The 12,502-nt window shown below is 37.8% G+C and overlaps 1 protein-coding gene across 1 annotated transcript in view; it reads left to right on the top strand.

Annotated features, from left to right (window-relative positions):
* Positions 1–12,502, top strand: part of lrpprc (leucine-rich pentatricopeptide repeat containing) — a 131,170-nt gene that overhangs the window by 100,281 nt on the left and 18,387 nt on the right. The window contains exons 28-30 of the mRNA XM_060831374.1: positions 1,467–1,609; positions 4,770–4,911; positions 8,764–8,890. Of these exons, the coding sequence (XP_060687357.1) occupies positions 1,467–1,609; positions 4,770–4,911; positions 8,764–8,890 (412 nt within the window). The remainder of the gene's footprint in view (positions 1–1,466; positions 1,610–4,769; positions 4,912–8,763; positions 8,891–12,502) is intronic.

Genomic DNA, 12,502 nt, shown 5'->3' with positions numbered 1-12,502 from the left:
GTATGAAACTATACCAGAGAGCAAGGGGAAAAAATAAAATTTTGATTCATAAATGGAAGAATTGGGAATGAGGCCAGAGAAAGTGAGACAGTTTGAAGAGAGAAAACTGAAGGTCACAGGATATGCAAAAGCAGGGGAGGATAGAACAAGAGGTAGCGCTAATGAAATTTGACACTACAGTGCAGAGGGAGGAGAGAGGGCAGTTGACAATGTCACAGAAGACTGACAGATGAAACGTTAGTGTCAGGGATATTCTGTTGCATTTAACCTGCAAATAACTTTAACTGGAGAAGTCCTCTGTGCTGCCACGAAAGTACCCAAAGAAAAACGCTCCCTTCACAAGAATCCAGAAACTACAGGCCAGACAATCTAACTTCAGTGATGGCAAAACAACAGGAAGCAGTTCTGAAGGGCAGAATTCATCTGCACTTGTAGAGGCAGGGATTAATTAAAAACAGTCAGCATATTTTATTAGTGGAAGGTCATTTCTGACGAACTTAATGAAATTTTTCGAACGAGTAGGCAGGTTGTAGATTAGATTAACATAACCGATGTTGTCTCCTTGGCAAGGCTTTTGATAAGATCCCACATGAGAAGCTGATAGCAAAGGTAAAAGCCCATGGGATCCAAGGAGATTTGGCTAGTTGGCTTTTGAATTGGCTGAGTGGCAGGAAACAGAGGGTGATAGTCATTGCAAGAAATCTGTTGCTCAGGTTCTTTTGCCTTCTACTTGTTGGACGACATTTTGCTGAATTCCATGTTTGAGGTATTTTCGTTGCAAACCTTGTGTGTTTTAACTTGAACAACCCCAATGTGCATAACTGTTTGAAATGACTATTTATGTTGAGACTGTGGAGGTCATGTGGCTCTGTAGATAATGTCTAGCCTCTGACCCAGAAGTTATAGGTTTCAGGCATGGAATATATATTCGAACTATTGAAAATAGATTTGCTTTTGGATGGAGTCTTTGAACAAAAGGCTATATTGCTACTTCATACTTTAGGTATCATCATTTGGGTACAAATAAGTTAGGTAATGTTATTAAGTGCTCCTGCACCTGTATGTTACACTATATTAAGTAGCAGAGCATCTGTTGCTGAACATGCAATAACTATTTGGTGCTGTGTTCCACTTGGCAGCATTTTAAATAAATAATTTTCAGTTGACTTGAGTGCTGGACTTCAAAATCCATGATTGACCCAGTCACAGAGTTCTTGTTCCAAATCTGCTTTGGTTTAAAAGCAATTAGTAAAGTTTTGGCATTCTTTTTATATTGTAATAAAGGTTTTTAATCAATATTACTTCGCAGTTGAATTGGATATTGCCTATGATTGATTCCTAGCTTTATTGGCTCCATGTTCTGACCTCTCGTGGCAGAATAAAAATTTCACAATTTCTCAAGAGACCCTGAAATGATTTCAATTTGCCCTTTTTTTGTAACTTAATTAACCGGCTTAATTTAACAGAGGAAAATAATGACTGGCGGAAAGCTGATGCAACATGGACCAAAATGCAAGAGGAAAATGTGATACCCCGGGAAAGAACACTCCGATTACTTGCTGAGATACTCAGGACCAGTGGTCAGGAGATTCCATTTGAAGTTCCAGAGGTAATTTTTATACAATCAAGAATAAATTAGTTTGTGTTTCTAAAATCTTAATGAAGACTTAATACTTAATTTCTAGTGAATTTCTAGTTTCATAGAAACAGAAAATTGAAGCCGAAGTAGGCCTTTTGGCCTTCACACCTCCTTCGTCAGTCAGTATAATCATCGTTAATCATCCAACTCAGTACACTAGTCCTGTTTTCTCTCCATACCCTTTAATCCCTTTACCTCTAAGAATTATGTCTATCCCCTTGAAAACATGCCTCAAGTTTTGGCCTCAACTTCTGGCCTCAACTTCTTTCTGTAGCTGAGAACTCCACAAGCCAATCACTCTTTGGGTGAATAAATTTCTCTTCATCTCTGTCCTAAGTGATTTACCCTATATTCTTAATCTGCGACCATTGTTCTGAATACTCCCGCCTTTGGGATTATCCTTCCTGCATCTGCCCTGTTAGAATTTATGAAATATCCTGCTCAATTATTGTTCACTCCTTCCATGGCCAGAATATCCTTGCTCAGTTGAGATCAAAACTGCACCCAATACTCCAGATGTCAACTCACCTGTACAATTGAGCAGGCCATCCCTACTCCTGTATTCAAATGGTCAGCGTACCATTTGCTGTCTTCACTGTCTCTGCACCTGCCTGCTTGCTTTCGTAACCACCAACCTATAAAATCCTTTCCAAGCTATTCAGCATCCTGACTTGAATATTGTCTGTTTAAAGATATGGTACTGAAATGATGGCATACACTTGGAATACTTGCAAAGACATTCATTGGACCTTCCCCACTTTTTTTCACGAAACCATTGGTGGTCGTGCTTTCAGTTAAGTCCTACAATCTGAGTAGCCCTCCCCATATCTCTCAAGCTCTGTAGCTCTATTTCATCCTTTATAACATCGTTAAAATCTATATTGTTTGAACAAGCTTTTCATCTTCTGTCCCAGTGTCAAAAGACTCACTTTTTATCAAATTGTTCAGAGATATCTTAACATTGACTACTTGAAAGCTACATAAAATACACCTTTAATAAACTGAAATTAATGTCCCTTTGAACTGCTCTCACCCAGAGAGCATACTGCTCAGGATAAGTGCTATTGAAATCTAAACAAGAAAGCAGCATACCTTTAACAAAATAGAATACCTCAATTGGAAAGGAAAAGGCCACACACTCATACATGCTGTTTGACTTTAGTAAAGTCATTTCTTCCATAGTGCCAAAGTCACGTTGCTGTACGACCCTGTGCTATACAAGAATCACGCAATACAGATAACATTTAGTGTTGGCGATGAGATTTTGCTATGGCCAACACACGTTTTTAAAAGTTATCACTTCATAAAAAGCATCCCCACTTTGTTAAATGATTTACAGCAAATTTATGTAGACGTAACGCTCATTATAGCAGAATGGCCTGTATGTCCAAATCTTATGCATTTTTATCTTGAAAACAATATTGTTAAAAGGAGACTAGTCAAAGTTTGTTGTCTTGCACTCACAGTGTGGATGCAAGGAACAGTCTCAATAAGAGACAATTTATACTGCATTAGAAGAGGGTGCTGAGCAATGTGATACAGGAGGCAGTTAGCTCAGTTAGGCCATCCTTGGCATGGAAATGCAGCAGCATCTGTTGATCTTGACTGTGACCTTTTGTCAGAAATACACTCCGATTGGACAAAGTATTGCCATGAGGATATGGCAAAAATTACAAGTTTCCATGACCATTTTTTGAATTTAAAAAAAGTGTAACATTTGTTTAAAATAAATTTGCCTACCTGGAAAAGGATTCTCTGTGTTGATATACATATCTTCCAGCAGACACAAATGCTTCAAACTGGGTCCTGATTGATAAGTTGTTTGCTTTTATGGTATAACTCTTAGCACAATCTGGATTGTTTAATAAATGATGTCAAATAGCAGAGTCCCATCAAATTGTGTACATGCTGATGGGAGACATGCAAGCATGAGATAGTGGAGCACGATCAGAATGTTGATGGTTGTGGAACAGTCAACAAGATACAGTATTTTATGTCATTATTGGAATGTATAGCTCATGGACCTGCCTTCACACTGATAGTGAAAGCCCTATAGATATTTTCACATCAACCTTTGGAGCAGGTGGGACTTGACCTGGGTTTCTTGGCTCAAGATGGCAACCCAATCACTATTTCTCAAGAGTCCATGTGAAACTTGGATATTTACAGATGAACTTGTTCAGAGAAGTTGTTTCACGCTTCTTGAGCAGGTCCAACATGAACATGGACAGCCTATATTTTTAAAAATTTATTGCGGAATGTGGTTTGGAATTTGCTGCCTGAATGGGTGACAGGAGCAGATTCCACATTAATGTCCAAATTGTCAATATTTTCTCATCAACCTGTTCAGAGATGTTATTACACATTGGAGCAGGTGTCTCTACATGCCACAAGAACCCCCCAGCTGGGCCTTCTGTAGGTCTCATATTTCTTGAAATTTTTTAAATACCACAGATTTTATTCTCTGTTTACATGTATCAACTAGTGAAAGATATCTCTCTGCTTGGGAGATCTGAGGCAAAGCTGCCACAGTTCCAAAGGGGGCTTCACCCCTCATTAGAGAGAGGTACAGAGATGACTGCTCTCATTTTAACTTGAGGGTCACCACTCATCAGGCAAGGGATGAAGTTGAGAAGGTATGGCTATCATGGTGATTTGAACCTGCAGTGTTGGCATTATTCCATAGTACAAACTAGCCATCCAATCAATTGAGCAAGCTGCCTCCTCTATCACATTGCTCATTATTTGATAAGCTGCTCATTCTAATATTGCAAATGTAACAGAATACATCAATGTATTTGAAGTATGACAGGGATATTGTTTTTGTTGAAAAAAAGGTCACAGAGACTGCTAAACTATGCCGCATTCCCATTGTGGTACCTGAGTCAGCCTAGAGTCATTCCACCTGGTGCAAGATATAAAGGTTGACAGATATTGTCTCTACGTGCCAACACTGGCCAAACCAATCTGTAGCCACTTCCTGCGCTTTATAAATTTGTGTCCATTTCCTCAAATCTGTTTCTTATGTCCTCTTCCTGATGAGTACAAACTGCAAAGTGTCAGCTTTTCGTCTCTCTTTAGTAATACATTTGTTCTGTATTAAAAAGCAATTTCTAAAAATATTTCTCAGTCATGGTATGAGGATGCTGTAAGATCGACTTCATCTACTCTCAATCAAGCCACACGAACAAGAACTACTGATTTGACCATTGATTCTGCAAGTGACTATCAGCACCGACTGCTCATATTGTGCAAGAAGAATAATATTCAAGGTACAATTTGTGATAACTTAACAAAGGCAATGATACATTAACATCTTTAGGAATTAATCTGAACAGAAAATCTGGAAACGATTAGGCCAAATCATTTCTGGTGGGAAAATTACTGGAATCCATAAGGAGAGATACTTGGAAAGGTACAAATTACTCAGATAGTCAGCATGGTTTTGTTCAGGGAAGACCTTGCTAACATAGTTGGATTTTTTGAGAGAACATAGGGAAGGTTGAGTAGACTAGTGCAGTGGATATTGAGTACATTGATTGTAGTAAGGCACTTAATAAGGTCCCATGTTAAAGATTAATCAGCAACGATGAAAGATTACAAGATTCCGGGGAATGTGGAAAGTTTATATCCAAAATTCAGTCAGTGATGAGAAAGAAAAGGTAATGGTTAACGCATGTCTTTGTAAATAGAAGGTGATTTCCAGTGGTCTTTAATAAGGTGCAGTTTTGGGGCCCTTGTCCTTTGTGCTATATGTGAATGATTTAGACTTGATTGTGAAGACATGATTGAAAATTTACTGCTGACACAAATAATGGCCAGGTCATTGGTAGTGAAGAGGATGGCTGTCAACTTCAGGTACACAGCAGTAGTTTGAGTGGGCAGAGAAGTGTAAGGTCAAGCGTTTGATGAAAGCAAACAAAGCAAGAGATATCCAGTAAACCAGACGGTATTGAGAAGTTGAGGAAGGGTGAAACCTTGGATTGCATGCCATCATGTCTCTGAAGGTGGCAAGAGGTCGTAAAGGAGGCATATGGAAAACGTTCTTTCTTTGGGTAAGGTATTGAGTACATGTTCAAGGATGTAATGCTGGAACTGTATGAGACATTGGTTGACCACAGCTGGAGGTTTGTGTGAAGTTCAGGTCATTGCATTACAGGGAGGACTTTAAGGTACAGAGGAAATTTGCAAGAATGTCGCCAGGTCTTGAAGATTGCAGGAATGCAGAAAGATTAGATATACAAAGGTTGTTTTTCTCAGAATGGACGAGGCTGAGGTGTGACTGACTAAGTGGAGGTGTACAAAATAATGCTGATCTTGGTACAGAATTGATTTCAAGTGATTGGTCAAAGGATTAGAGAGGTCATGAGGAGAAGACTTTTTCTTTTGAGTGTCTAGAATTCACTGTTCAGTTTGGTCCTGGAGGCAGGGAACTTCAGGTTATTTGGAAGAGCCTGGACCTGAATTTGAACCTAAAGCTCTGTAATATGCAAGGTAATGGACCCGGTTCTGTAAAATAGTATTAGAATTGGCAACTAGTTTATGATCACTTTCTGTGCTGTAGCCTTTTTATAGTTCTACTGTTTTTTTGTGGTTGTACGCCAAGAAACACAACTTAGTTCAGGCACTGATAAACCAGTATTTTTCTACATATTTGCAGCTACCTCTAATTTGGAAAAAAAACACTATAGCAGTTGGAAAGTTGTTTGGAAAAGGTTGTCTTAACGGACCAGGAGAATTTAATAAAATGTTGAATGTGAGCTGAATGAGTGATGAGATGGATGAACCTGAGTACCTGACTATGTTGGGAAGAGAAGAAAATTGCAATGGAGGCAAGATGTTGTATGTCCGGATGCAACCTTCTGTCTTTCTGATGGCTTACTTGCATTACTTTGTTGTGCACATTCATACCATATTTTAAACTCCTCTGTTTATTTCCCTGTTGGTCCAAAACATCTGAATGTAAATTTATGACCTATTGACATTTTATATCATTTTTTATCCAAACTGGTTCAGTCCTTGAATAGGGTCCAGTTAAGTAATTACTCTTAAATTACTGTTGTTAAGGGTTGTTAAGATCTAGAACGCAGTACCTGAAAGGGGCACAGATGCTATTCGTAGCAACATGAAAAGGCAATCAGGCATGCTTTTGCAAAGAACTAATTTGAAAACTTGTGGAGAAAAAGCTGAGGTTAGGGGCCAAAATTGGAATACTCTTAGAAAGGGCACTGTAAATATGATGGGCTAAGTAGCAACTTTCATGCTGCTAATTGTTAGATTAAAATAAAGATGGATAGAAAAATCAACTGAGTCCTTGATCCTGTTCAATGGAAAAATCTGGTATATTGTACTAACAGTTTTTCATGAATGCAGTGGTCTGGAGTGACTGGTTTATTTGTAGTTTGAGAAAATGCAATCAAGGTCTCGTCCTTTTTGAGGCTCTCCTTTCCCCTCCCTTCAATTCCATCAAAATTTATCAATCAATTTTTAAAGACTGAAATATTTTTGTAATCTGCCTTTGTAATTTTTTTTCCATTCAGAGGACTAAAATGGTGCTATTTTGGACTATGTGCAGTTGTATGAAACATCATGCTTCTGTGCATAAGCTATACTATATCTCAGAGACTTCCTTTCAATTGTGGCTTATTTAGTGATTATCACATCTGGAATATCACTTGCAATCCTACTTTTTAAACTATGTATGTTTTCTCACTGGATCTTTGTGACCATCAATCAATGCTTACCCTCATTGAGCATGCAGCAGCAACGCACATGGTGTAAAATGGCCTTCCTTGCTTGATTCTGTCATGAAATGGCTTGTCATAATTTCTTTTCTGCCTTGTTGTGGTTTTTGCTTTGTCGCTAAATGCTAGCTATAGCTCAGTGTCAACGTCAACATCAGGAACATCTGTCTCATCTGCAGGCCATGTCATTCAAACTCTATACCAGGCCTGAACACACAATCTAGACTTGTATTCCAGTGTTAGAAAAAGTGCTACGCTGTCAGAAACTGCCATCTTTGAAAGATTTTAAATCAATGACATGAAAAACATTTCTGAGACTATGCCAAGTGGAAATGTTTTCTGGTAAACATTAACCCTCCCTGACATCACAAAAACAGATTATCTGATTAAAGCCAGATGTCATAAATTCATGTGCATCTTGGCTCTCATGTTCTCTAAATTATAATTGTGTTACTTCAGATGTACTTCACTGGTTTTGAAGCACTTTGGAATATCTTGAAGCTCTAAAAGGCACAATATGAATGCAATGCTTCTTTCTGACACAGGCAACTAGTTAGAATGAAAGGTTTTGTACCTCATTGATCCCATTGTTGGTTCAATCACAGTTGTCATTTGGTTAAAAGCAAAATACTGCAGACTCTTGAGATATGCATTCGAAAGTGTTTGGAAACCTCATCAGGTCTGACAATATCTGTGGAGAGAGAAGTGGTTGAAGTTTTGTTCCCATGACCCTTCTTCAGAACACACATTCAACTGTTTTGTAAAATAAAACTTATACCAATCTCATCAAAACCTATGTTTTCAGATATTGGAGTTACTTGCATGAAAATGGCTTTTGATGGGGTTAAGCTAAAATGGAATCATGCCATCGATAGCTAATTTCCATGATAGACTATTAGTAATGCTTTAAATGAAAATTCTGAATAATGTAGCTCGGATACCAATCTTTACACCAGGTTTAGTGCTGAGACTGGAAGATTATGTTTAAACACAGTGAAACATCATGAACACTATTAAAGGCAATATATGAACCACATCTGAATACTTGGATTTTAATCCTTGGATACGTCAAATAAGTCCCAGGAACAAAAAAAGTAGTGTTCAAACCCAGACTGTTGATTGCTGCCTATTTTGTTTTTTAAAACCATTTGCAATACTACAACAAGGTATTTGTTTTCTGCTGTAGTATTCATAAAATAAATTGATCAAGTTTAACCTTCAATAATAAATGAAACTAATGACTGAAGAAGCCCAAATAGTTTGATTTGAGCTGTTAAAAATTAGTTTTTAATTTCAATTTGTTCTGAAGGACTTGCAAATATTAGCAGAATTGTGTGTTTATGATTTATTTTAATAAAATACTCCTTTCATTCTTCTTAGATGCCCTTAATGTATTCATGGAAGCTGAAAAGAAGGGCCTAGTATTCAGCTCAGCAGCTTATTCAAGCTTCATGAATACTCTTCTGAGTCATGGGTTATTGGAGGAAGCCATGGATGTCAAAAGCAAGTAAGTTTTTTTTCTAATGAAGTGAAATGAAAAGAAGATGGAATGTAAAAAATGTTAGTGCTAACCTCCAATAGTCACCCTAACACTTGTTCAGCGTTTTAATTGTAGGAAAAGATTTGAGGATAGTGAAATGTAAATCCTTTATTGTCTGCATTACACTGTCTCATGTACAAATTGTTGATTTAAGACTGACAGATGGAAAAGGAGAAATCACGATTGAGCAATGGGTGCTTAGGCAGGGATTAAAGGGATTCGCTCTTGACAGTAAGAAAATCCAGAGACCAATGCTGTATTACTTGAACCCTGGAGGCTGAAAGTGACTGAGAGGGATAGTTTAACCCTGTACAGTACAAAGGATTTTCTTAGGATTGATCGCAGTAATAGTCACGACCTGATTCTTCTGGCCTTCAGAATTCCTGAGGTCACGATGTGCTTGCAATGGACGGATGCTTTTTGGTGTAGTGGACTGCAATAATTGTTCAAGTTTAGCTCAAATGGCCCTGTGACAAATTGTGTAATCCTCATTCGTTGAAAGATTGTACAGTGTGGATTATGTACTCTTTTTTCTTGCATGGATTGACGCTTTCTGGTTTTTAAAGATAATGTCCTTTCATCATTAAAAATTTTTAATTTCTTCAAGATTGTCACGCACTGCGTGACTGATGGTGCATTGCATGTCATTTAGAACAGGAAAGCTTTGTTCCTGAATGACAGTTATTTGGTGGGGAAAAAAAATCATGCCTTTAGAAATGCCCAGGAAGTAAAGGATTTCTGTACAATTAATGAGGCATGAGAATAAACTGAAGATCTATGCAGGAGTAGAGAGCGCAAATATCCCAGTTGTGTGCAGATGTGTGAGGTAGTGCATTGTAGATGAAAAGAACCAAGACAGGGCAGGTATGAGGTGTAAGCCAGAACAGAACATGCATCTATATATCCCCAATTTGCTTATAACGTGGAGATCTCATGGCTCCCAGCTGAATTAAATTGTTATTTAACTATATAGAACTATTCAGTGAGCTCCTTTTAAAGAAGTGATACTGTAAATTTGAAATCTCTGATGTGCACAATTACAATGAAAATTAAAAGACAAAGTGAATTAGGGAGTAGGCTTTCACATTTAACAAAAGGAATTGGATATAAAGCTGTTAAATATTTGGAAAGACTCTATATAGTTCTTGGCAGAAGCAGACCCACAGCACAAAGCAGCAATTGATGAATAAATTCAGGAAACCGATAAAATGGTTCATGTGGAAAATAAACTAAATGTCTCATTCCCCAGAAGCACGAGTCATGGTAGGTAAAATTATAAAATGGTCAGGAAAGGTTTTTTTGGAGTGGCCAAGGATGTCAAGTCAGAGAAAAGGGATAATGTATTCAAAACTTCAATTAGGCCACAATTAGAGAACTGTCTACTTTTGGGCTCACTCCTGTAGAAAAGACATTTACGGAGATGATGATGGTGGTGGGAAATGGGTTTTGCTTAAGACTTGACTTTTAAAATTACAATTTTTTTGACTTGAGGAAAAGCTAATTTCTCCACATATTCCAATGATGCTGAAGCATCCATGTAAAATTTCTCAGTGAAAATCAAGAAACCAGGGAGAAACGTTCTTGGTGTTGCTAAACATGGAGTGCATTATGACAGGAATTGGACAGACAGAAACCCATTGAACCTGCTGTGGTGAAACTGAACAAGTATTTGAAGCAGCGACAAATGATTGGTTATGGGGCGAATGCCAGACAATATGGTTCCATAAAACCACAAGACATAAGAGCAAAAATAGGTCATTCAGAACATTGTCTGTTCTGCCCTTCATTGAGATCATGGCTGATCTGATATTCCTCCACTCCACTTTCCTGCCTTTTCCCTATGTCCTTTGGTTCACTTATTGAGTAAAAGTCTGTCTACTTTGGATTGCATGAGCAGGGTTGAAGCAGACAAGAAACTAGTTGAAAGTTTTGGCAAATGATCATTCTGTTAGAATACTGAATCCTTCCATTGAGCTGTTATCAGAGTCGAGAGTGTGATGCTGGAAAAGCACAGCAGGTCAGGCAGCATCCGAGGAGCAGGAGAATCGACATTTCAGGCATAAGCCTTTCAGCGAATTCCCCAAGAAGGGCTCATACTTCTCGGATGCTGCCTAACCTGTTGTGCTTTTCCAGCACCACACTGTCGACTATGATCTCCAGCATCTGCAGTCCTCACTTTCTCCCAATTAAGCATAGTTGATAATTGGGCTTGTTAACCTGCAGTACTATTGGACATTTTCAATATTGTAGTGTAATCAATAATTAAGAAAGGAAAATCAAATGTTGTGTCCTCCACCAGAAAAGCTGAGTGAAGATTGAGTAAAGTTAAATCACTTTCATGCTTAGTGTGTAAAAAATGCATGAAGTGAGATCTGAACAATCATATGCCGAGGATGGAGTTTTGTGATCCAAAGTAGCAAAGCCAAATTACGGAGGCCTATTGTTCCTCCCAATTTTGTCATGCCTCCATTAGGAAAATGGAACAAATGGAAGGACTGAGCAAAATCTTTGAGCAATTGCAGTAGAAAGCTGCTTTAAAGAAACATGGACAGGTTTGAAATAGAAGATGATCTAGAATGAGGAGATCCAGAGTCTAATACTAACCTGAAGGATCATTTCAAGAAGGCAGGCAATGTACAAGTTCTCAGTAATGCAGTTTGAATAATGAATGAATACAAACACTGATATATTTTAGCTGTGACTCACGAGTTAAGTCAGCTTGGCTTAGTGATAGTACTCCTGGCCTGTTGGTAAATGCAGTCATGTTTGATGGTAAGTTTTTATTTTCTGTGTAGTGTACCACCACTCTTCCTAGTGCCTGCAGTTCATTTAATAAGGGCTTAAACCTGCATTGTTCAGTTGGTTGATGAGTAATAAGGAGTGGGCAGGGGAGTTGCAGGATGATTTGCGATGTGGGGTGAAGGTAACTAGATTGTTTATAGACAAGGTGACATGTTTAATTATGAAGTTTGGAACCAGATCAGTTGTCTGTATGTTACAGGTTTTATTTTCCTAAATGAATTTTTTTCTGACGTATGGACAGAAATTCCTACAAAGAATGTATTTTAACCAAAATGCAAACCTGTGCATCTTCAGTCAGGAAGCATGAGACGTAACTATGAAGCAGTCAAGGTTGTAATTCTTTTTGATTTTATTTTAACTTTTTATTTAGTGTCTACCTGAGGCGTTCCTGTAAATGTTCATAGCATTTGATTCAAAAACAGTCTTCAATTAATTCAAAGTCATCATCTGATCTCTGAATTACTGTTTCAAGATTCTTGATACAATAAGTCATTCATTATATGTAATAAGTTTAAATTGGAGAAGTTGCAGTTATGTAGAACCTCCTATGAATGTGCTTCCCATGCTGTTTGACGATGGAATAACTGCAGTGTGAAATGGAAAAGGTGTTTACTGAGCTGCACGATTTGTAGGTTTTGCGATGTTATGACTTAAATTATTGCACCTGATTGCTTTTACATTGTCTAATTGGGAGCATAATTGTCAAGTATTATACATTTTTTGAAGCTGTTTTTGGTGTTTATAATGTTTCAAAACTTCTCATAAATTGCTTTTGAA

The sequence above is a fragment of the Hemiscyllium ocellatum genome, chromosome 10, assembly GCF_020745735.1.
Source record: "Hemiscyllium ocellatum isolate sHemOce1 chromosome 10, sHemOce1.pat.X.cur, whole genome shotgun sequence".
Classification (NCBI taxonomy): Eukaryota; Metazoa; Chordata; class Chondrichthyes; order Orectolobiformes; family Hemiscylliidae; genus Hemiscyllium; species Hemiscyllium ocellatum.
Note: the sequence above shows the minus strand (reverse complement) of the source record. Positions and strands in the feature narration are given on the sequence as shown.